At 43.7% G+C, this 27,173-nt stretch overlaps 1 protein-coding gene across 1 annotated transcript in view; it reads left to right on the top strand.

Annotated features, from left to right (window-relative positions):
- AATF (apoptosis antagonizing transcription factor) overlaps positions 1–27,173 on the top strand; it is an 813,649-nt gene that overhangs the window by 616,584 nt on the left and 169,892 nt on the right. Inside the window, exon 10 of the mRNA XM_069614687.1 lies at positions 24,464–24,544. Within this exon, the coding sequence (XP_069470788.1) occupies positions 24,464–24,544 (81 nt within the window). The remainder of the gene's footprint in view (positions 1–24,463; positions 24,545–27,173) is intronic.

Genomic DNA, 27,173 nt, shown 5'->3' with positions numbered 1-27,173 from the left:
ATACTTCCACATTCCTATTCGCCCTTCTCACTGGTGTTACCTTCGTTTCATGGTGGCAGGACAGCACTATCAGTTCAAGGCTCTTCCCTTCGGCCTCAGATCGGCCCCTCTGGTGTTCACCAAATGCCTTGCACCAGTAGTGGCTCACCTGCGGTGGAGAGGAGTCCATGTCTACCCATACCTAGACAACTGTTTAATAAGAGTCCCTTCCTACTCGCTGGCGGAGTCCAACACCGCCATAACGATCCAATGTCTTCAACAACTGGGATTCTCCATCTATTTCCCGAAGTCGCAGCTGACCCCCTCACGGACGGCACTGTACCTCGAGGCGGTGCTAGACACCATCACTAGCAGAGCCAGGCCCTCGGATGAGAATGACGGCTCTTCTGCACCTGAACAAGACCCGGCAACCACAGTCCGCAGCTACAAGTCTTTGCTCGGGATACTGTTGTCATGCATCCGACTGGTTATCAACTGCAGATTACGCGTGAGGCCACTGCAAGAATTCCTGATGCCAGATGGGTACACACTTCAGGCTCCTGGAAAGACCGCATTATGCTGACTCCAGCTTTCAGGAAGGGCCTGCTCTGGTGGTCAGTGAGAGAACACATCCTGCAAGGCGCCCCTTTCAGGCTTCCGGACCATCCGATCACTGTAACCAGAGACGCTTCTCTGGAGGTCTGGGGATCCCACTGCCAGGACCAGCACACCAGAGGTTTGTGGTCCCAGTCAGAAAAGACCCAGCACCTCAACCTACTGGAGCTACGAGTGATATTCTGGGCACTGAAATCTGTCCTCCCCCGACTCGGAGGGAAGGTGGTTTGGATCTACACAGACAACACAACGTCCATGTTTTGTATCCACAAGCGGGGGGGGGCCAGATCCCCACAGCTGTCCAGGGAGGCCCAAGCGCTCTGGCGTTGAGCCCTACAAAAATGTTCCTGATTCCCCTACATCTACCGGGGATCCACATGTCATGACTACAATTTTTTACACAGTAAAATTGAGACGGTCCACAGAACCCTTACCTGCACAGAGGCTGTTGTGGTGGAATTTGCGGTGCTTTCCTGACTCCACTCTCGTCTCTGGCAATGTGTACCAGAGACCAGGGTAAGGCCCGGGAAACCCTCATGGGGAATAAAACCCATAGAATGTTATCTGGCAACTTTTACCAGGATATTGGTGAGTAGAAGGGCAAATATGGGATTCAGTGGCATCAATTACAGGAATGGATACCAAGGGATCAGTCACTTTGTCAAGTGAAACCTCACTATAGAAAAACGGCAGAGAGAATCAAAAGGAAGAATGACTGACTGGGTGGGCAAAGACAAATAGAGAGGATAATGATGTGGAGGATTGAAGTGCCGCGTTAAGGAGGCAATTAAGTGGAATGGATAAACAACTGAAAGCAATGGAAAATATGATGGGATGACTGCGAGAAAGGCACTAGTGCAAAACACTAGTAGCAGGTGTCAACATTCCGATCCAAAATAGAGGACTGAGGAACGAGTTGCGTAATGAAGGAGGGGTGATTCAAACACTGAAATTCAGATGTAGATGAGGTTCCGATCCGACAGGAGGAATGGGGAACGAGTTGGGCCTCGGATCTGGAGAAATGCAGGAAGTACGGTGAAAATAGAAGATAGGAAATGGAGAGTGAAGGCCAAAAGGAAGATGGGAAGGGCAAAAGTTAGGACTGACTGAAAGACAAAAGAGAATAGAATCTATTACTCTTAGGTTCGTAGCGTTACTGTCAATTTTGAAGTAACGCGCGGTTTGAAGGAGTCGGCGGATTTTTAAAGTAGAGAGATCGCTTGTAGGAAATTAATGGTAGTCATGATGGAAAACACTAGACTGTGCAGCGGTACTAAGTCCCGTGAACTATTTGGCGCCATCTTGGAAAGGGCTGATAATGCAGCTCATGCCCCTTCTTCTCTATTTTCTCAATAGTGAATAGCATTGCATGTCAGTATGCCCCCTTGTGTAGTGTATGGACCCGGTTTCCAAGATCTGGACCTATGGAAATGTTTTATGCATTCTGGAGCATGAACATTAGATGCTGGTTCCCAAGTGCGATCGACAGGGGAATATCCCTTCCAGTCAATGAGATATTGAAGTTGTCCACTATAGTATCGTGAGTCACAGATTCCTGCCACTTTGTATTCTGGACCTGATTGCGTGTCATTGGGGGGAGGTTTGTAGTTTGACGTTCTATTGAAACGGTCATGAGCATGGGGTTTCAATTGGGAAATATGAAATGCATGGTGTATTCGCAACCATGATTTAGGCCGTATGATGTGATAGGCTACGGGTCCTATTACTGCTTGAATGGGAAAAGGACCAAAGTATTGAGGTGATAATTTTGTGGGTACTAAATGACGGGGGAGAAATTGTGATGCTAGTAAACTTTGTCCCCAACAGATGACCCAGGTTCTGGTGTTTTTTTTTATCAGCTTTTTTCTTTTGGAGTACCCTGGAATGTGAAAGCGCTGACAAGCCTCTTTGCATCCTTTTTGGATAAGGTCGATAATTTTGTCCACAGTAGGTCTTTGTGTGATGGATGAGGTAGTATTAGATATGCTTGAAGGATGATATAAGTACAGTGAAAGGGAGAGGTGTTGAGGGCTCTATGGTGAGAGTTATTGTATGCAAATTCTGCAAGAGGAAGTAGTTCTCGCCAATCATCCTGGAGAGCCGAAACGAAACAGCGTAGATAGTGTTCTGGGGTCTGATTAAGTCTTTCTGTCTGGCCATTGGTTTGGGGATGGAATCCGGAACTTAAAGCACGTTGTAAGCCTAAGGTTTTACATACTAAAGTCCAATATTTGGAGGTATATTGTGAACCTTGATCTGAAATAATTGTGACTGGAAGACCATGATTCGAGAAAATGAATTGTTAGAATGATGTTGCCATTTGAGATGCTGTTGGTATCCGAGGTATTGAGACAAAATGAGCCAATTTAGTGAATTAATCTATAGTGACCATAATAGCAGTATGACAATTAGATGGGGGCAGGTCCACGATGAAATTGGTCGATATCTGTTGCCAAGGCTTGCAGTGGGTTGTACCACTAAACCGAAAGGGTGATGGCAAGGATTCTTTTGAGTACAAATAGAGCAAGTGGTAACATAGTCCTTAACATCCCGGGAAATCTCAGGCCACTAAAAGTGTCGATTGATTAACATAAGAGTCGTTGTGACTCCTCTATGGCCGGCGATAACAGTATCGTGGGCCATTCAAAGTGCTTCTATTCTCAACTTTTCCATTGGAATAAGCACTTGGGAATCATGAAAATACAGGCCATCTTCAAACTACAGACCTAGATTATTTATTTGAGTAAGTAATTCTGTAGTGTGGTCAGATGTCGCCTTTCTAAGTGTAGTCAGGTAATCCGTCACTAGAAAAGGACGAAGTGTCAAACTTTCGTTCTTTATCAAAGACAGCCTTGTTGTCAAAAGGCTTGCGAGAAAGGGCATCCGCCAAAGGTGAAATGAATTTAATAAGAAGAAAACAAATAGGCCCATCGGGCTTGTCTGCTATTTTGAGTTTGTGTTGTAAAACCTGGAGATTATGATGATCAGTTCTAACATAATGGGAAATTGGGAACCTAGTAGTAAATGTCTCTGCTCCTGGAATGCTATTTTTATGGCCAATAACTCTTTCGAGAACAGTGTAGTTAATTTCCGAACTTGTCAATGTCTTAGAGATAAGCAAAGGGGTATTCATTTCCATTCTTACCAGTTTGTTTGAGGACTGCTCATAGGGCATTCTTCGAAGCATCAGATTCTACAATGAAGGGTTTGTTTTGGTTGGGTAGTCTTAGTACTGGAGTGGTAGTAAAAGCCTTTTTTAGAGCTAAGAAGGCCTTTTGTGGTTGTTCCGACCAGGCGAATTGTTGTCTTTTCTTGAAAAGTTTTGTGATTGGAATGACCGTCTGTGAAAATTGAGGGATGAACCTTTGATAAAAGTTAGAAAATCATAAAAAAACTTTGCACCTCTTTTACAGAGCATGGGAAGGGCCATTCCAAACCAGCTTGTACTTTAGTTGCATATATTTATATCCCCTAAGCAGATGGATTATATCGTAAGTAAGCAATTTGAGCCTGATGAAACACGCATTTCTCCAGTTTGGCAAATACATTATTTTGTTTCAATCTACGAAGAGCCTCTCTTACGTGGAGAATGTTTTGGAAGACATTTAGAAAAGACCAAGATATCATAGATATAGACAATAATGGAGTGTAATAATAAATCTGAAAACACATGGAACATAAATAAGACCGCTGGGGCATTTGTGAGTCCAAAGGGCATTACTTACTATTCATAATGTCTAAAGGGGGTCTTAAAGGCTGTTTTCCATTCGTCTCCATTGCGAATGCGGATAAAGTGATTTGCCCCTCTAAGATCTAACTTAGTAAAAATAGCCGCTCCTCTTACTGCTTCCAAAATGTCTGGGATGAGGGGCATTGGGTATTTATCCGGAACAGATATTTTACTAATCCCTCTGAAATCTGTACATGGTCTTAATTAAGTGGTATTTTCCTTTGGAATAAAAAACAAAGAATTCCCAGCAGGCAAATGAGACTCAGTAATCAATCCATTACAGTGATTGCTCTCAAAGTATTCTTGAAGAGCCATTTATTCTGTTTGAGATGAGATGTACATTCTGCCAAAAGGGATTGGCTTCTCGGGGATGCGTTCTATGGCGCAATCATCTCTTGGGTGGGGAGGAAGTTCTTTGTATTCGAGATCCGAAAAAACATCTTGATACTGATTGAGTAAAGTCACTATTAACTCAATGGGATTGGTCTTTGAAGGTAAGGCTATGGTAGTGGTGGGTGTGTGCAGTCCAACTGATCCCTTGGAGGGACAATATGTAATAGGGTTCAGAGTCTAGAAAGAGGCATCCTGCAGTCCAATAAATATAAGGATTGTGAAGTCTTAGCCATGGCTTTGCAACGGAGGGAGCAGCGAAAAGAGTGTGTCCTGTACCAATGCAGGGAGCAGCACAGGAAATCTGCCATGTTTATACCGCTGCTAGAAGACATCTGGGAGCATGGCCTAATCACCTTGGTGCATCCCGCAACTGCCCCGGCTAAAAAAGACTGCTTCGTCAAAATGTACAGAGCCCCAGAGAGCCTTGCCAAATCTGAAGATGGCCAAAGGGGGGCAGAGTTAATGGAGTGTTGTCCTATTGGCTGTGGGCAGTATGACCCAAAACGACGACGATAGAGCACTAAAGTAACTGGAGTTTCAGTTTAATTTAAACTGCTCTATTTTACCAAGGATTCCCAGCCCGACGTCGGAGAATATTTACAATCCCAATCACTCCTATAAACGTTTACTCTGATCCTATCCACAGGTTCGACAACCAACTCAATGTCAGTACTTATCAGCCCTCACCACGGACTCACCGTTCCCTATGTTAGCGTAAGAATGTCCTTGTCTAACCGCAAATCACTGGCGAACTCCCACTGTTGAAATTCAAAAACCTGCTATTTTAAACGAGCTACGTCTTGGTGCTGACTCATCCACCACAAGACCTCACAACTGTAAGAAACCTGAAGATGTCTCACCCGCTAGTCCCCGTGGATATCGCATCCATGTGGCCAGGACATGGTCATTGCTTTTTGATTCAGTTCCTGGGGGTGCCTAGTGCGGGAGGATTACCTGGATGAGAGGTCCTCGGGTAGTGGAAGTAGAACACCAGAGGGTGAGGCGCTTTATCCCCTTTCTAGTAACACCTTTTCCATATCCTACCAGGTAGGATACCTAGGAATTCACTACCCCACCTCCTTACCAACACGAACACTTTCTCACAGACATTTCACTATGAGCAAAAACAGACTAACACCAGAGCCGTATACCTGATCTGTCCCAACAACATGGACAGGCAAGGTCGGCAATTACGGATTATTACACACACCTGATACGGTACAACGTTCATCACTTTTTTTGTTTTTGTTTGGCAAAGCATTTTTTGGCAGAAATGTTTTGCTGAAAAAAACATTAAAAAATATGGGACCCCTTCCCCTCCCCCCACCTCCTTATAAAAAGTTTTTTATTTTCTTTGCAACAAAAAAACAGCGCTAAATAACAGGTGATGTATGAACATAGAACCTCTTCCTCCTACTACAAGACCCCATATTCATCAGGGGACCAGTACAGGAAAAGGTCCCAGTCCTACAAGGGTTCTGCAAGGTAGGCATGGTATCACAAGTTGACACTGACACAAAAGGTACACGTTTTAAAACTTTATTCAATTTTCTGGGTTTGGAAAACTCCTGGTTTGCACTATAGCTATGATGGGAGTCGTTTCTACCATCAAATAATAAATAAAACAGTCCTAGTCAGTCTCTGTAAAATAAAAATGGCCTATACTAACAAAACTTAATGCCTGCTCCATCTCTTATACAAAAAGTGTGTAATGGGGAATATGCATGTAAAGGAAAATCGGTGTTATAAAGGATCAAGATGGCTGAGTAGCTCTCCTCACCACGTTGAACAGCTAGGAGTAAATCTTGACCTACCACGTTAAAGTTACACAAGGTGACCGATTTCCGCTAGGACGTGCAGACCAGGGCTCTGGACATGCCCTTAGACGGTAACAACCTGTTCGGCAAGACATTGGTCCAGTCGCTGCAGGCCATCAAGGCGGACACCGAGAGGGCTCGGACCTTGAGCATTCTTCAACAACGACGGCCGTCCTTCCGGAACCAAGCAAGGTGCCTCCAGAGGATTCGGTGGCGCTTCCTCGTCGTACCGCCAAGCGGCCCGCTCCTCGTCACAGGAAGCCTGCAGAGGACGCGGCAAGACCGGAGGAACCCGCTGTCGTCGCCAAGGAGGCCAAAGCAGCAAGGCCGTGACAAAACAGGACTGAACCGGCCGTGGCGTTGGGTCCCCGACTGTGGCGTTGGGTCCCCACCCGAGCACCCCGGTGGGAGGCCCGCTAGCAAAATTCATCAGCATGTGGGAGTCCATCTCTGCGGACCGTTGGGTGCTAGATGCCCTGGCCCGCAGGCACACTCTGGAATTTCAAAAAAGGTGTCCCCGTATTCCACACCTGTGGCCAGGAAGGAAAACCATGTCCCACAACTGCTCCTGGAGGTACGAGTGATGCTAAGAAAGGGAGCCATATAACTCGTCCCAAAGAGGCTCTGGGGCTCCTGAGTGTACTCGCGGTACTTCCTTGTCTGGAAGAAGACCGGTGCTTGGTGACCCATCCTGGACCTTTATCATCTAAACAAGTACATCAAGTCCCAGAAATTCCGGATGGTCACCCTCCAGCATGTGCTGGGACAGCTGGAGGAAGGCAACTTTCTATCCTTGCTGGACTTGGAGGATGCCTACTTCCACATCCCCATTCTAAAAGGACATTGAAAATTCCTACAATTTGTGGTCCAAGGGCGACACTATCAGTTCAAGGCCCTTCCCTTCAGATTGAAGTCGGCGTCCAGGATGTTCACCAAGTGCCTAGCACCAGTGGCGGCGCAGCTGCGCCTGCAGGGGATCCACATCTACCCCTACCTGGACGATTGGCTCCTCCGAGCAAAGTCAAGGGAACTCGCCGTCGACCACCAGCGAAGACCGTCCAACTGCTCACGGATCTGGGATTCTCGATCAACTTCACGAAATCCCACCTGGTACCGTTGCAAGACACCCTGTTCCTGGGAGCCAGACTCGACACGGTGGCGCGATTGGCTTCACCATCGGAGGAAAGGACGAAGGCCATCCTGGGCAAGGTACAACGGCTGTTGACCATGGACATGGCCAGGGTGAGATCCATCAAGTCCCTACTCGGAATGATGTCCTCGTGCATCTTCCTCGTGCGCCTATGCAGGCTGCGGATGAGACCACTGCAGGAGTTCCTCGACGCCCGTTGGATGCAAGCGGCTGGCAGCTTTGAAGACAGGATCTTACTCAACAAGACTTTACGCCAAGCGATCTGGTGGTGGGGCACCCGCGCACATCTAGCGGCGGACATGGACTTCCAGACCCCGGGACATCAGGAGACGGTGACGACGGACGCCTCCCTGGAGGGATGGGGGTGCACACCGGCGATCTCCACACAAGAGGCCTTTGGCTCCCGGAGGAGAGGTCACTACGCATCAATGTCATGGAGCTCCGAGCCGTGTTCTGGGCCCTCGGGTCGTTCCTTCCGTCCCTCAAGGGCAAAGTGGTAAGGGTCTTCACTGACAACACCACCACAATTTTCTACATCCGGAAGCAGGGGGGAACCAGATCCCCAGCCCTATCCCAGGAAGCGCAGGATCTGTGGCACTGGGTTGTCGCCCAAGGGATGTTCCTGGTACCCTTCCATCTGGGAGAATTGGCGATGCCTTCTCATTCCTCTGGGACGGCCTATTCCTGTATGCGTTCCCCCCATTGCCGGTGCTGCTGCGACTCATCAGTCAACTCAGATGGTCCCGGTGCAGGATGATGCTCGTTGCACCAGCATGGCCAAGGCAGATCTGGGTTCCAGACCTTCTGGACTTGTCAGCGTCCCTACCCCCCCCCCCCCCCCCCGGTGAAACTACCGACGAACGCGGATCTTCTCGACAGGGAAGGAGGCGCCATCCTCCATCACAACTCAGGATCGCTGAACCTGCAGGCCTGGCACCTGCAGCACTAGAGTTCAGAGGGTACGATATCCCGGCGGACTGCAAGGAGATGCTTGCAAAGGCCAGGGCGTACTCTACTCTCAAGTGCTATGGACACAAATGGAAGAGGTTCTCTGTCTGGTGCCGTGCACAGAAGATTAACACTCTGCGGATTACGGCCCCTCAAGTGCTGACATACTTGCTATCGCTGGCCAAGGTGGGGCGGCTGCATGCCTCCATCAAGATCCATATGGCGGCTATCTCCCGCTACACCAGAACTCCGGCGCTGTCATCTCTATGGTCTCATCGCCTGGTGAAGGGGTTCATGAAAGGACTGTTCCGATCGTTCCCAACGGTGAAGGCTCCGGCCCCGGCTTGGGAGGTCAACATGATACTGACCAGGCTCATGGGGCCGCCATTCGAGCCGCTACACTCAGCACCGTTGAAGTTCCTGTCGTGGAAGACAGCGTTTCTTGTGGCCATCACCTCTGCACGATGAGCGGGAGAGATCCAGGCCCTCTCCTGTTAACCTCCATACCTGACATTCCACGAGACGAGTGTGGTGCTGAGGACGCACCCCTCCCTCATGCCCAAGGTGCCGAAAGACTTCCATCTCAACGAGCCCTTGGTGTTACCTGTTTTCTTCCCGTCGCCTTCGTCGTCGGCTGAGAGGACTTTGCACTCGCTGGATGTGGCTAGAGCGCTGAAGTTCTACGTGGACCGCGCAAAGAGTTTTCGGAAGACATCACAGCTGTTTGTGAACTTTGGACCTGTGAACCAAGGGAAGGCTCTCTCGAAGACTTCCATTTCCAGATGGCTCTCTGACTGCATCATGCACTGTCACCGGTTGGCAAACCGACCCGTGCCCGGCTGTCCGAGAGCCCATTCAACCAGAGCGATCGCTGCTACTACGGCGTTCCTGTCTGGTGTGCCCCTGATGGACATCTGCAGGGCTGCTATGTGGAGGTCGACGCACACCTTCACGAGATTCTACTGCGTCGACCAGGATTCCAGGGAGGAGTCCAGAGTCGGCCAGGCAGTGCTGCGCAACCTGTTCGCCTGAAGGTGAGCCTGGTGGGGAGGTAAGAGATGCTTAAGGTTGAGTTGTTGAAATGCTTAATGCTTAATGTTGAGCCTTGCCATCTCCCGTGGTTGTGCATGTGTGTACTGCTATGTATTCTTGTATTTATGAGCATGTGAATCCATGCCAGACCCCATGCTGGAGAAGGAAGAAGTTACTTACCTGTAACTGTTGTTCTCCAGCATGGGTGTGGCATGGATTCACATGCAAACATCCCGCCTACACGTGTGTGGCTCTTCTCTTGGTCCTAGTGCCACTTTATGTGCTACCAAATCTGAAGGTGCCTGCCAGAGGAGGGGCTTAGGTAGAGGGCAGTCATTGGCTGGGGGCAGCATGACCCAGAGACCAGTGATTGGATACTAGTAGAAAGACACTGAAACTGATTTTATTCTTTACCGAGGATTCCTAGCCTGACGGGGAATATTCATGAGCATGTGAATCCATGCCAGACCCATGCTGGAGAACAACAGTTACAGGTAAGTAACTTGTTTCTTCCGCCTCCCTTTCCTCGGTGCGCCTTCACACACTTGTATGGTGGTGCAATACAAATGGCACAAAATACCATAGCACATCATATCATATGATGCACACACTGCACTCATAACATGATGCCTGCCACATACCTTGTACACTTCACAATATGGTCTTCCCATTCTAATGCATGTTCTACAAATGTGGGAAAAGGGAACCCACAAAAGCAGCAGAGAATGTATATTAGCAATGTTAAGCAAGTGCGTGCAGTGCAGTGCATGCATACAAACAGGATGCATGGCTCTTAGCTTGCACACTTTCACCATAGCCTAATACATTTATCTGTACAAACAGACCTTCTGTCACAGTTTGTGTACACACCACAACCAGCAACCACATTGCCCAATGGCTTAGCCGCCACTGTGCCAATGCTATAGGTGCCATCCTAAAACAGCTGTATCTGCCACATCTAATCCTCGTAGTCCCCCAGAATCCGCTGCATTACCGTGCTAGAAACTGGAGGGGGAGGCAGAGGGGCAGGGGATTTAGGGGGTGTTGGGGAATAGGTTTTCTCTAAAACACTTATTTTTTGTTGTTGTTTCTGTCATGTTTTTTAATGTACGTGCATTCATACATTTCTTTCTTGTTTTTTCTCTCTATTGCTCACTGTCTGCTTCTCCTGACATTTTTCTCGACTGAAGATGAACGGTTATCTTACATTGCTACAGGATTCTCTGCAAAGCTTTGTGCAGAGTGGCAAACACAACAGCATTACCAAGAGAAGTAAACAAAAAAAATGCCATTTCCTTGGAACCACAGGAAATCTTGCTGGCTATTAATGCTTTCATAGTCGGTGCAGAGCATCCCAGCACTGCACATAGTCGCACATGCTTCTGTTTATCCAACGTCTCCCAACCTCGGGCTGTGGACAAATTACACTGGCATGCTTCTAATGTCCTCTTGGTGTATGATTGATGAGAAAACCACCTTTGCAGTAGGAAATATCTGCATCACAGCTGTCAACTTTTATAAGTAAGCAAGCAAGCGTGAGCACGACATGTGCCCCAAATGTAGTCCTCCAAAATGCACGACCACCACATCTACAGTACCAAGAGGCCACGCATTTGCGAAGGAGATCCATGCACCCGAAAGCACACTCATAAACTCTGCCCCAAAAAGCCTGCACTCCTTCCAACTGAAAGTCAGTATCAAAGCCTCTATCTACAGCATACCTGTGCAGATAGTGCACAAAGGTATCACTGACTATAAGCACTTGCCATCTGCCCATCACTGCCAACCTCATTGCATCAAACCTTGGGTAAATATGTCCCTGACCCTTCCGGTGAACCGCACCCTCGAATCCTCATTGGAGAATCCCCACAGATCCATTTGCGAAGGCTCCATGCTCGGAACCCCATGATGTGGCAGGTCGCACTTAGCAGCATCCACAAAAATACCACAGCCTCCATCACCCCTACCCACTGCCATTCACAAAGTATTGTCACTACCAACCTACCCACAACCTTTTCACAACATTGACCCTACTTCAACAAATCAGCACACAGCATAGTAACCAAGCACAGTTTAAGGTGCACTTCTACCATATCCTCTTCCATACTGACGGTATGCAAACTCAGCCCCCAGGGCCCACACTGCATGACTTTTCACACCACCATCGCCAAGTACACATCAAAAACTTTACCATGTTGTGAGTGTCCTCACCTGCAAAACCAAACATGCACGCATGGCACCTCACTTCTACTGCTCTGTTGCGTCAGGTCACCACCCTCTAACTGCTGCAGAATCCAAAATGCATTACTGCTGTGTGTGTCCTAAAGTCCTAGCCTCTTGAGTGCATGGCCTACGGCCTTAGGTCATGCACCCAACAGTCTAAGCCTTCAACACTCTCACTGCTACATAATGGCATCATCCATTTCGCCATGTCACCAATTACGACAATCCAAATACACAGCACTGCCACCAGCACTCCTACCCAACCTGCACACTGCCATACAGCTATACAGGAACAATTGCTACATTTACCACAGTGTACAAACACACCACTGTCTCCTGCACCCCTGTGCACTTTCATTCATATACATACCCACTTCCATTCTCAAAGTAATATGTCACTGTAAACCTACCCACATACTGTTTGCAACATTGCTCCTACTCCAACCAATCTGCACACACCAAAATATGCAAGCACCTCCCTTTACCGGATACAGAGTCACCCATGCATTGCTCCGGTGTGTGAGCTGAAGCCCTAGGCTCTTGAGAGATGGCCTTCGGCCATGCACACAATAGTGTAATCCTTCACCAAACCCACCCCAATTGCATGCACCCATGCATACCACCATGTCCCCAACCACTGCTTCCATCAGCATAGCACAGGCACCCATGTTCCCACCCACCCAATGCCATAACCAATTCCCTTCCCTTCTAAAATTCACCTGCCACCACTCACCACGGAAAGAGGTTGCTGCATACATGTCGCCAATATAGAACCAAAACAGTGTCTCCTGCACCCCTGTGCACCTTCATTCACATACTACGGATGTACCCACTTCCATTCACAAAGTATGGTATCGCTGCCAACCTACCCACATAGTTTTCGATACATTAGCCCTACTCCAACCAATTTGCACACACCACACTATGCAAGCACCCCCTCTCTACCGGATGCAGAGTAACACATGCATAGTTGCGATGGGTGAGCGGACATGCACCCAGTAGTCTAATCCTTCAACAGACCCACCGCAACTACATGCACCATGCATGCCACCATGTCCCCAGCTACCGCAATACATCCGCATAGAACAGGCACCCGCGCTACCATCTACCCTATGCCATGTGCAATTCACTCCCCTTCTTAAAATCATCTGCCACCACTCAACACGAGAAGAGGTCGCTGCAAACCGCTCGCGGCAGAAGCTATTGTGCTGTTGCGACAGCTGCCTGAAATCACCACACAAAGTTGACGACTTTCTAGGTACCCTTGAAATCGCGCTATACACACCAATACTGCATCCAATCCTCCGTCTTCTTCCACCTACATACATATGTCACATTAACCACTTGTCACTCCCCCACCGTTTCCCTCCCTTTCTGCGGCCAACACATGTCGTAGGGTACATTTTGCAGACCCTTCCGCCGGGGCACTGTCCTCCGAGACACGATGGCGGCGCTTCGCAAACATTGTTGACGCACAGCACGCTTCCCTCCAGCCAACCACTGGCCGCGTCCAAAGTTCTCCGACAGCATGCCGTACAACAGACCAATAACACTTCGGTCCGTGGAGCGAACAGGGAAATGGGTCCTTGTAGCGGACCCAGATATCACTAATTTTTAGAGACGTACATTTCAGTAGTTTCCTACAAAAGTACTGACCGGGTTCCCACCAGACACAAAAGCACGCTTTCTGACCCAAACCCCCGCTCCTGCCACAAATTTGGTGAAAATCCGTCCAGCTGTTCGGGCTGTAGCCATGTGCAAAGTTTTTCCCCATTAGGTCTATGGAGAAAAAAAAATTGGGGACCCCCACCCTATAACTTTGCTCCCCCAACTTGGTGAAAAAATTCAGAGCCGACATATACTTTTTTTTGCAAATTTTGGTAAGAATTCGTCCAGGGAGAGCCAAGTTATAAGCTGCTGAAAAAGTGCTCTTCCTATGATTTAAGCAACTTAACCATAACTACACTACTATATATATATATTTATATATATATATATATATATATATATATATATATATATATATATATATATATATATATATATATATATATATATATATATTTGAAAACCCTGCACCAAGGTCCAGGAAAGGCGGAAGGCACTCCAGGAAACAGTCTTGCTTGCAATAGTCACAGCAAAACACTGAGGCAGGAAACCAGGTAATGTCAGCCAAAAATCAATACTTTAATTCATAAAATGTCCAGGACGGGAGAAACAAACACGAAAAACGACGCGTTTCGTGGTAACAGACCGCTTGTTCACGTTTATATATTTTCAAGGAAAAAACTGTAATGTAATTAGTGTTGTCACCAGTGATGGCATGAGTGATGTGATTTGTAATGTCATCAGTGTTCTCATACAACATGTCATTAGTGATGTGATCTGTGATGTCATCATCGAGGTCTTTAGCCATGCAATAGGTGGGCACAAAGTTAAGATGGCTTTAGCTGAATTACAGTGGTTTTGTTGCATTACGTTCTCACCTTAACGTCCCTGCAACTAAAGTTTATTCCTTGAATTTCAAGTGTTTTGTTATTGCATACATAATTCAGATTAATAATACAGCCAATTCAGCTAAACAAAACTTTGTATTATGTCTAGAAAGTAAAATAAAAAGCAACTGGGCAGCCACATACTCCCCAAATAAACCTGTTACAAAGAATAGGTTTGCATAAGTATGTCACTTGTTAAAGTATTTACATGTATATGTACTGTTCATGAATAGCTGTTAAAATCTTATAGTAACTGGAAATATATTTTAAAATATTTACCAAACTACGGCCCATATATATATATATATATATATTTTAATGTGTATAGCCGTGTCTACTAAGGATACATGAGGAGCTACGCACAGCAACGACTGCAGGGTTAGGGGTAAGCCACGTGTGCGACATGAGCCAATGGAACATCTGCATCCTTCGCAGCTACGCATCTTCACACCTAATACACCAGCCAATGGTTACACGCGCTGCATCTACACATTATACGCACCAACAAACGAACCATTCACACCTTGCGAAGTATGGGCGCGAGTACGCCCATGCCGTTTCACATAACCTGTGCGTAAGAATAAGCCAATGGGACATAGAACACAGTTGACGCGGCTACGCCGCCTCTTCTCACAAACTGCATCCGCCAATCGTAACATGTGCTGCGGCCCCGCTCCTACGCGTGGTTTGTATACTCATCAACGAACCATCCAATGAAAAGTTACACTGCATTGACACAGCTACACCCACGCCGTTTGACATCCGTGCATGCAAGACTGTCCAATCAGATGGCATGGCAGTTTGTAGCCGTGAATAATCACCACAACCACAAAACATAACTTTACATTAATCATTGCTTTATGTACTTGCTAGTGAAAGGTTTTTGGCACTTTACCCCTTAATCTCCTCATCCTTTTTACCCAGTTTTCCCAAAATCCAATTTTCCTTTGTCTTGGGATTGGTTTCGTTTGTCTATTTTTTTTAAAACCTTTTCTTTTCTTTTTTTCTTTTCATTTTTTGTAGTATTGTCTTTTTCGTGTTGTCATTTTTATTTTTATATTTTACATTGCAACATGTCTGTCCATGACATTAGGAGCAGTGAGGATGACGTCATAATTTGGGTGGACAATGCTTCACCAACAAAGTAGTAGTACACGGGCATGAAGAAAACTGCAGACAATCAGCACTTCTTTAAAATGAAGGAACACCACTCCAGGAAAGAGGTGGAAGAGGTACTGTGCACCTTCTGCAACAATACTACGCAGTGGGCCTTACAATATTCTGTCTCAAAGTCTGGGAACATCGATAATGATTAACCATCTGGTGAGAGTCCACTGGGACGATTTCGATTATGAATATTGGAAAGCCCATTAACATCACAAAAGAAAAATGCATGGGACCCATTCTTTGTATAGACGAATATCCGCACCACCTGCAGAACCTCCATCCACTAGTACAACAGCAACACCAAGTGGAAATGAAGCATCTACACCTGCAGTGGTGGTATCCACTACACTGACTTCTCTGTTGCCGACACCCAACCTTTCCAGGATGCAAGTCATGTGTAGAGGATGCTGTGACTGGGTCGTCAAGGGAGATGCCACAATTGAGCAATGGCTAAAGTTAATCGCTTAACATCAGATTACCTGTCATGCTTAGTATTTTTTTGTAAGTGGCAATTATTCCCCCTTTAAAAAAAAGACAGAAAAAAAATTTTGCATTTTATTTTAATTCCCTTTGTTAAATGTTTTATTCTCATGTATTTTCCTCCCCTATTCCACCCACCTCTTTCCATCCCCCATTACCCACATCTCCAAATACCATTGGCTTATTGGACTGAATCGTAGCCATGGCAATACATCTGTTTAAAAAGAAATATGATCTCCTATCTGAAAAAAAGAAAACCGAGTCAGTTCAATGACACACAAACTTTAATAAACACAATTTAATACACACATTTTTATGACCCCCATATTTTATATGCAGTGAATAACATGCACTATATAACAGACACAACATTAGTGCATAGTACACTGTTCTCTTTGCACATACTAATCATTGGGAGAAAAAAATCCAACCTGGATAAAAGAAAACATACACCAATATAAAAAAACTATAAGAAAACACCACTACAAAAAACAAATGGGGATATATGAACTGGGTGAAAGTAAACAAAGCATATTCTACAGATAGTATGCAGAACAAATTAATGAGTAGGTTAGGAAAACATGGAGAACAAGAGAAAATAGGGTAGTATAAATGAACTTGGAGAACCAGTCATCAAACAAATATAGTTTATCGAACAACATTTAAAAAAACATTTTCCTTTTTTGTAGCATGGTGTTTTTCAGTTGTCATTTTTCCTATTTTATATTTTGCTTTCTACTAAGACATTCCAACATGTCTGAACATGAGAGCACAAGTAGTAACAACGTCATCATTTGGACCAACAATCCACATGAATGAAAAAAAGCAGACAGTTGGCACTTCTTCATAGTGAGGGGACACTGTGCAAAAAAAAGAGGCAGAGGAGGTACTCTTCACCCTCTACAATAAAACTCTACACCGTGGACCTTCTAATGTTCCATCGCAAAGTCTAGGAACATCAATAACGATCATAAAAGAAAAATGCATGGGTCGCATTCCTTACGTAGACGAGATCGGCACCACCGCCATCCACTAATGCAACATCGTCAACAGCGGTCTCAAATGCACAGACTCCTCTTTTACCGACTCCTGATCTTTCCATGATGCAAATCATGTGTCAATGATGTAAAATCATTAGAAAGGCTTTAAAGATCACTGAGAAAGTTTTCCATACATCTGCTGCTTCAACAGTACCACTTTCTTTTGAATATATGTTTACCTTTCACAGGAGTTAACTGTACAATATCTAGTGCAAATCCTCTGGGATAACAATGCAGCTACAAGAAAATACAAAAATAAGCACATTACAAAAATGAACTTGCACAACACCACCAATTGAATTACCTCACAAAACACTTGAAACACCTACAAGTAATACATAGCTCAAAATGCATTAGAAGTACAAGAGTTGCAATCAAAGAAAACTTCATCCTTAATAACCAATACAAAAGCTACATGTCCATGTTTTTCAAAATAAAAAATACATTAAAATAATACTTGCCAATCAAACATAGCAAATGAAGAAAATAATAATGAACACTATCTGATAGCAATGGTCACTACAACTAACACACACAACACTAGATTGACACTTACTTTCACATCAGCCACACTCCTGCCATGAGGACAGACAGAGTTCAGGAATCAAAAGGACAACACTGCAGAATTTGGTGGCTTTTATACTTTCCAAAGAAAACACCAAAAAAAGAAGACTATATACACCAATTAAACTACTACGATGGCTGACACATGTTCAGCACAACCTATCACTAAGCCCTACACAAATGCAAAAGTAACAGTAAACAATGAAACTGACACAAACCCACCTAGCATCTTTCATAGCTGCGGCTATTTGAAGCAGATACAGATCTTGATTTGTACCCGCGGCTACACGCACATTTTCCTGCAAGCCCAAAATCGAGGTAAATTGACTTTCAAACCTTCAAATCAAATAAGTGAACTAAGTACATAAAATAACACCCATAAGTAAAAATCTGTACTGTATCATTCACATGAGCATAGGATTATTGCATAGAAAATGTATATTTTTAGACGCAGCTTTAAATATACCCGTGGCTCCATCCGTAACGAATGAAACGCAGGATAGTGTAGACGTGCCTATGTACATGCTTTTTATAGACACGGCTATACAAGAGCCCCCCTTATACGTCTGCTGGTAGCCGCAGCTATTCGCAAATATGTTGAATTCAAAATTGCATTGCCACTGCACCAAACTCCAAAATCTGTCCACAACATGCCTCCCAGCCCCCTCCACTCCTTATAGTCCTCCAGTCAATGCATATAAGAGGCCACCCCACCCAAATTTCCGGGTAGTCGGGGCTACTGCACTTCCGCAAACACACGACTTGTCACTTGCTGTAATATAGCTGCTGCTACAGTGGGGGAGGTGTAGCACCATCGTCCAATTATTAAGTACACACACACACAGATTATAAATACCCTGCTCGTACAAACTACTAGAAATTCAAACTAGGAATAATTTACCTGGAAACAGAGAATTACTATCATGGCTGATTTGAAAACTGTGTGGCTGATTGGAGCCTGTTTTAGTTGCTGGCTTTTTGAGAGAAACTAGATATTAAAATAGACCCAGGTTTGTGAGATTTTACAATAAATGGTTTGGATTTAGGGGAATATGTTCGTTCCAGGGTTTTCCAAAAGTGTTAAGTCTGAGAAGTACAGGGCACCCAAACGTCATACTAATTGTGGAGGCAATGATTTGGGAAATGTACAAGGGGTAACCCTTACTTAAATGATGAAACAAGACTTGATTAAACAAATGAAACTATTTCCTCACCCCATCTTTATCTTTTCCAATCTCACTCAGAGGCACAAATGGAGATGGACCACCAGATTTAATGGTAAAATTGAGAAATGTTAATAAAGCATTTTCAGCATTCATGACAGACCACAACCAATTATGGATTGCGAACAATAACATACAGTTCTACATGGCCAATTTTAACAGACATGACGTAGTGCACCTAACTTATGAAGGAAATGCAGTGTTCCTTGATAACATCAAAACAGTACTCCTGATGTGCTAGTGTTCTACACTCAGTGTACCCCAAAACAGTCCTTTTAAGGACTACTCAAGCATAAATACACAAATACAATAAATAATAAATGTTTTTTTTATTATACCCGCGTCTACAGTTCAAGGACTTTTACCGTAGCTGCGTCGAACACTACTCATGTACTTATGTAAAGTAACTGCAAAATAAGAATCATGAAAAAAATATATAACAGTAAACTAGATAGGCAAACATTGCCCACCCACACAACATAATACCATAAGTGAAAATACACAACATAAAATACATTGTATAGCGCATCTAAAACTAGACAATTTCTCCTTTTTATATGAATTTTGTTTAACTCATTTCTTCCATCTTTCTCCAAATTCTCACATACTGAAAAGTCTGAAAACACACATCCAAAGTAAAAATGGCTCTCTGATACCTACCAGGTCGGAGAGCCGGTCAGGAGGAATGGGAAACCCCCTTTTGTAACTTCCTCCGAGATCCCAATATTCTATAGGCTTATTGAGAGATAGAAGTTAGAAAAACTGAGTTGTGCATTACGGACTTAAAGTCCCATAATCCCCAGTGTACTGGGATGAAGAAGAGGGCTGCAGACGAACGAAAGTGCAATTTTTTGAGGAAAATGACCCACATCTGAGGGAGAATGGGAGGCTTTAAAGGCACCCCTCAGGTGCAGGCCATGAGGAAGGAGAAGGAGCAGAGCAGTAGTCGTAGGTGGAGGAGTTGTGAACTCTCCATGTTGCATCAGAAGCAAAGACTGGACGAAAAAGAAGACGCTTGGAACACTGTCAAGTTCCGAACAGTAGCCGGTCTTGAGAGGATCTTCCCCTCCAGAAGCCTGAATTGCAGCGGTCGCGCAGCAGGAAGTGCCAGAGAGAGAAGCTTGCTCCCTTGGGACTTGAATTGCAGAGGCAGAGCAGTGGGAATCGAAAGTCTGAAGAGCTTGCCCCTTGGTAGGGCTGTCTCCTGTGGCAGACGAGCACCAGAGTCCCTTTGCAGCGGAGGAAGCTCTATGTGCGAGTGGCCGGGCAGTGGCAGACTCAACATTATAGATTGCCGGACCGTGAGAAGCCACTGATGAGGAGGACCTGGGAGCAGTGAGGGAAACGGATGTGCATGCCATACCCAGTGAGTTCAATAGGCAATTGTGACCCCCGGGCACACTGTAACCGCTTGTGTGTTCAGAACTGGTACTTGAATAATAAAAAAGCAACCGCTTAGACAGAAACCCTTGAAAGAAGGCAATTGTGAATACTGAACTGACGAAAACCAGAGAAAGCAGTATTTTGTGAAACGTGGCTGTCTCTTTAAGCATAGAGGGCTATGTGAGAGCCAGCAGCAAGAGGTGACAACAAATCTAGAACCCAACACAATCATTGCCCAGGCCAAAAGAAAGTTAAAACAAGGCAATTCAAAATTGAAACATATTACCAAAGTCAAGATGGGGTTAATAGAAATCCATAAGTTTGTAAATTTTGTTTCCAGTGTTTAAAGAAGTGCATTAAAAAAGCTGTTGAAAACCCACATTGCCAAAGAAGAGATATAGTAAGACCATATTATTGTCAGTTTGCGGTTAATGAAGAAGTGGGTAAACCATAGTGGCAAGAAGGCTGCCCTTCTGGTAAAGGAGATTCAGAAGGAGGGGAGCGCATAACCTGCAGAGGTATTGGAAATCAGAGGTGTAATAAAAAACACAAATGTCAATCTTGTCTTCCCTGAAGAAATTCTCAAGTGTTGTTGTGAAACAAGAGACATTGTGAAGTTGTTGTAAACTGACCTTAACCACAGAAGCTTTTTTTGTTGATAATTTCCTGACCTGGCAGGGGAGTATACTATATCAGAGATTGAAGCTGAACACTGTATTCTGTTTGGGGAGATCAGTATACCCGAGCAGAGAATTATTGAAGTAGTAGGCCTGGCCTGGCATGGGAGTAAACCAGGTGTAATGGTAGGCTGAGCATGGAAGTAGACCAGGTGGAAGTTTCAGAAGTGAATGAAGTGTTCACAAATCATGCTAGCAAACTTTCAGTGCTGAACAAAGTGTTGTTTAAACTGCTGCAGAAGTGTATAATTGTTTCTAAACAAGTATGTGGTTGAATAATCATTTTGGCAAAGAAAATGTATGCTCATTCTGCTGAATTCAGGAATTGTTCAGGGTTTATGCAAAGAATATTGTGCCCCATAAGTTTACAAGTGGAAACCGAAAAGAAACCTTGTTGAACGATACTGAACTGTTGAACTTTTTGTTGCAAAAGAACTGCATTGGAACATTAATGCACAACAAGATTTCCTTATTCTTCCTGGAACTGTTAAACCGAATCCTGCTTGGATCTGTGGAAGGGTAATTCACCCAGATTATAAGGAAAGACAGTTGTCATATGGTGAATCGAACTTGTTATATTTGTTGCTTCTGAACTGCCATATATATATTACCTTGTTGAGTTCATGTATGTATAAGTGTGAGGGAGAGAAACCTTTTGTTAGTGTTTTCCTTAGTTTATTTTAGGCAAGGAAATCCTCGTCAGGGTAGGGATAGTGAGGCGTTTATCCAAACATCTCAGTTAAAATGGCGTCATTTGAAAAACTTTCACGTAGCTGTCCTCCCATTTCTGACCCCTCACACTATTCATTTGGAAGCAGTGATGCTTCAAGCCTCTGCTTTGACTTTAGTTTAAAGGCTGAGTTGATGGGTTGTCTGGGAAGAAAATGCCTCGCCTGGTTTTCATTGTACTGACGGTCCTTCATCTCTGCAGCCCTTTCCAATCTTTTAGACACACCTGGAAACAAAATACCTTCACATTTAGTTGCCAAATAAAATCACATAAATGGGTCTTAAATCTCTCTTGGCCTTTTTTTAAAGGGGCTCTTTCCTGCATACTTTTGTAAATGCTTAAATTCACCAGTGGTGCCTTTGAGAAAAATAAAACACTTATTAAAATATGATAATTGATCAGAAAAAGGTCCTCCAAATGGCTTCTACGGGGAGATTTTTTTTAAATTAATCTTTCCTACTCCACTTTCTTTAAAACAAATATCATGCCATTGGCACAGCTTCTGCTGCAAACTACCAATATGGGACTACACTAATGGTGCAGGAAAAACACCCCTGACTTTGAAGTGTAGCCATGCATTATAGCTTAAGACTCCATTAGCAAGTGTTTCGTTTACTAATATATTGACAACTCGTTCTGCCTCTGTGCTTTTTCCTTCCGGGTTTCTTTTTTGTTACCTTTTTTCTTTTATTTTAATTCTTTCCCTGCATTTTTCTTTAATTTGTTACTTATCTGCTTCTCTCCTCTTGCCTTCCTCCTTGTTTCCATTTATCCATTTCTTTCTAATTTTTTTCATATCCTTTCTTCTAATGTCCATCTTTTATTCTATTTATGTTCTTTAATCATCTATCGCTTTCCTTTTTTCCATTTTGCGTCAGCGTTTTTCTCTCATTCCTTCTAGCTTTCCTTTTGTTCTATTTAGCCAGCTTTCTCTCATTTACTTTTTTTCTTCTTTGCATCCATCCATTTCTGTTCATTTTCTGTCGTTCACATTTCTACTTTTGCATACTTTTGCTTTTTCGTCCACTAGTTATTTTTCTTTCGTTGGTTTCATCTATCCATTTGTATTTTTCTTTAAAATTGTGTTTCAGGCATTCATATTTTTAATTTATTTCCATATGTCCATGCTTGCTTGCTTCCTTCTTTCCTTAATTGTATTCCCCTCAGTCCTCCTCGTGCTCTTCTACCTTTGTCCTTCTGTATTGTATTCCCTTTTTCTTCGTTTTGTTTGTCCTTTTTTCTTTTCTTCTTTCACCTCCTTGACTTATACTTTCTTCCCGTTTCCAACAATGCAATGTTCTAGTGATGACGCATATATGAAAATGTGATCACTGTAACAGAATTTTTTTACCATCGTTTTTGAAGAAAGCCACACCAACCTTAGTTCCTGTCTCTAAATATTATAATACCAGCAATCACTTAAGAATCCTTCCTACAGATCGTAGCAAGGTCTTACCACTCATCCAGCCGGGTATAAAAAGAATGGTGAAAGTATTAGCTCTGATGGGAGCCTAAATATAGCAGAATTGTTAACACTTAAACAAAACCATTTCCCTTTAGTCCATGCCTCTTTGCCTCCAACCTCAGTGGATGGACTCGACTGTATTTGACAGTCATGCATGAGGTACTGATTAACATCTTATCCTCCTGTATGGTAGGTTCTCTCCTGTCGGATCTAAGTGATTTTTCCGTCACGGAAAAGTCCACGACGGAAAAGTTTGCATGGGAAATGTACGCAGCACAGAAGGTTCATACATTTCCCATGCGAACATACATTTCAAAACCCATCATACCTACACCACCTCCCCACACAAACAAACCCTACTTACCTTCTAAGACGCCTTGTGTACCTGCGGCGCCAATTCCCTTTCACTTCCATGGTAGGGAACCGGCGGCACAGGGTTTTTGTTGTTTTTTTTTTTTTTTGGCAGCTGCAGGGGTTTCCACCGCAACCACCGCTCACTATACTGCATAACAACCCCGCAGCCCCCATTTTTTTGTCATGTGTGCTACGGGGGTGTCCCCCGCAACCCCCGCTCACTATACCGTATAGTATGGTGAGCGGGGGACACCCCCGCAGCCCCCACAGTCTTTTTTGTTAATTTATTTAGCCTGTCTTAAATGCATACCACCAATGGTTCAAACTTTTGGTGTTCAAAGCTTTGGGGGGGTATGCATTTTCAGACATTTTGATAGGTCAGACCTTTAGATTCAGACATATCTTCCAATTCCTTCCTGTCCTGGTTTGATTCTCCTCCTTTTTAAAAGATTACTCAGCATATCCAAGTGGACTCCTCCAGGTCTACCCCCTAGCCCTTCCAATACCGTGCACAATTCGTCAGGATTCTCGCTCGTTATCCTTTACATGTACCTTCTGGGGGGCCAGGTTTCCGAGTATAGTCTCTTGCTACACCACTATGCCCATGACAGCCAACTTTATCCTCAGGTGTAATCACTGGCTGATATCCAGCACCTGCCTTAATGTTATTGATGACTGGATGGCCATGCGTTCACTAACAGAAACGGTTTCTCTTGGTACCTCCATCTTCTTTTCCGTGTTCACCATAAGACGTTTTGATCACAATCTTCTCTTGGTATCAACCTGGTGCAGGTGTTCTCTGTAAAATATATGGTATTCCCTTTGGATTGCAATCTAAACTTTAAAACTCAGATTTCTTGTTTTAGTCAATCTTATTTTCAATTGTCTCTTCTTGGAAAAAAATATTGTTTCCCCTGTCGGATTTCCCGTAGTGGACGAGGATTATGAGCTACTTTTCTGCGAAGCATAACCTGCTGTACTGTACCGTTTATTTTCAGGCAGTGGCTCGCCATTCAGAAGCTGAGAAGTAAAATCAAAAGAAAGGTGGACACCAAAGCTAGCAAGGGAAGAAAAGTGCGGTAAGTCATTTCTGCTCTTATTTGTCCTATGTAAGGCGGGTTCACCTACATTGGCAAGTTAGATATTACTTTTTTCTAACCCTATGCTGCAAATCCCAGCAGGATCCGCTGGGATACCAGCCAAATTGATTTCATCTGACATAGGGTACCTCATAGTGTACATTAGTATATCATCAAAAGTCAGGCGTTATCTGGCCTAACAGATGAACAAATGCATGGACCATCAAACTTTCTTTCAAGGTCACAGAAGTCACAGAACACAGTGGTGACTTGCCATATCCTGTGGGTGTATTTTTTCATTTTCTTTTAATTTGTTTTTTAGATAATCCAAGGTTACACCACTGTCTAATCCTGGGAATGAGAATAAAGGAATCTGAAAAGCTAGATATCCTCCTTTAGAAAATCTGAATATGGCTACAGCATGGAGATGTGTGCCTTACTGTGTATGTGAAGTAAATAGGAAAATACCCTATCCATTTTACTATCGTTCCAAAGTTTCTACAATTACACTAAAACCTCAGCATCACATTAAATGCAGAAACCTTGACATCAGTCTCACTACATTTGGGCACGTGTTTCAAAGTATAGGAAGTAGGCATAATCTTGTTCCCATCAATGTAGAACAAAACATTTAGACTAAAGCCCACTTAATTGTCGTCTTCAGGGTTGAGATTGAAAATTATATGTGGTACTAACATTTGTAGAGCAATTAGCATCTCTCTCTCTATATATATATATATATATATATATATCTAAAAGAAATTATGAAAAATGTTATGACTCTCCATTCTTGCTGAAATAATTACAGTATTTCAGAATCGTATGCTGTCTTTTTGCTGACAAGATTTCTTTCGAGGTATTTTACTTCAAAAGAATTCCACCGAAAGCAAGTAAAAAAATATAGAGGGGGTGCAAAAGGAGTGGGGAGGGGGTTGGGGGAAGAGTGATTTAGTGGGTATTGTACAAAAAGACCGAATACCAAAAGTTCTACTCCCAAAGGTTCGGCCCGACCCCCAATTTTCCACATATATGTATGTGGGGGGTAAAGTGTATAAAAAATGTATAGGGGCAAGGTGGGGGCTGTGGGGGTCTCCCCCCCCCCCATATATATTTGCAGAAAATAAAAAAAAACTTTTGGGAGTCGAACCTTTGGGTTTGGTAAAATCACGCAGATCTGATTTAGTGTAAGCAAAGGAGAGGCTTGGGGTTGAACCCCCCCCATCAAATACAAAAATCTGAGTTTTGCCAGTAAATTACTTCAAAGGAATCCTGTCAGATAAACTGCATAGAACCTTTCAGAATATAGTCATGTCATTGTCTAAGTAATCATTTAAAATTAAAGAAGCTAGAAGTGTCAAGTTTCTGGAATATTTAACCCCCAATTTAGAATATATGCAGAAGCTTCTCAGACCTATATTGTGAATCAATAGAAATGAATTGTATTGAGCTAATCCTGTAATAGAAACCCATGAAAACATGAATATTAGTGTTTAATGTACCTTGTACAATTAATGATTGATAACAAATGTTGCTCTGAAATATCAATAAATCATTGTAGTAATATCTTATAGATCCCATAGTTGAATACGATTGATTTTAACAGCAGCTGTTCTGTTCCTTGAGTAATAATCGTTCAGACCTGTTGACATCGTCTGTGTTGTATAACCATTATATATAAGATTGAAAAAACAAACAACATATCACATTGGTCAAATTTCAGTTCCAATGGAAACGTCTTTCCCATTAGATTACTACACATAACATTTGATTTAATAGTAGATTGGCAGGCCATGCAACTTCCACAAAGGAAGTGTACCTAAATCTGTGGTAAACCCCACATATCTGTCAAGGTTCAACTAACTTTGTCAAAATATGTTTTCAATAGACTGTGTTGTATGCTTTTTTGACTTTCTTAAAAGCAAAGATTGAAGTTTTTTCACATGGCCATGATCCTTTCTTATTTTTCAGTTCAATTCGATAATTTGGGTCACATGACTGCTCTTGTTTCCAATTGTGGTAACACAAGTGATTTTATCTGTCAGTATTTTTATCGTTCACATGCAATCATCGTTTCACCATATGTGTTTTAAGCTCTTTCAATGCATTAGATATGATTTGGGATAGCCCCTACTTAACATTTATTTTGTAATGTATGCACTTCCTTAAGGAAATCCTTATTGTCGTGCAATTTTGTATTTCTCAGAAACTGTCGATAGGGTATTGAGCTTTTCAAGCTACGAGGGTGAAAGCTCTTCCAATGCAATAAAGCATCTGTAGGATTAGTACAAGCCCGCATTTTGAGTACTTTATTATCATTTATGATTACGAAGTCCCAGACTGCATTGAAATGTTGCCGTTGTACATTTTAAATGCGGGCTGAGAATGTTGAGCCAATCATTAATCATCAATGAGATCTGCCTAGGAGTGAGGAACATTAAGCCTACTGCAGAATTCCAATCATGTCTGCATTCATCGGACTCTTTGTGAGCTTTACAACATGGCCAACGGATTTGCTGATCGAAACAACATGAGCTTCACAGCCCTGCTGCCACCTACCATTACAGAGCTTTCTGATAGGCTGCCTGCTGCAAGAAACCACGCCCAGAGCCGGCCACACACACAGGCTCCA

The sequence above is a fragment of the Ambystoma mexicanum genome, chromosome 9 (assembly GCF_040938575.1).
Source record: "Ambystoma mexicanum isolate Mex_15411 chromosome 9, UKY_AmexF1_1, whole genome shotgun sequence".
Taxonomy (NCBI): Eukaryota; Metazoa; Chordata; class Amphibia; order Caudata; family Ambystomatidae; genus Ambystoma; species Ambystoma mexicanum.
This window is presented reverse-complemented; position numbering and strand designations above follow the sequence as displayed.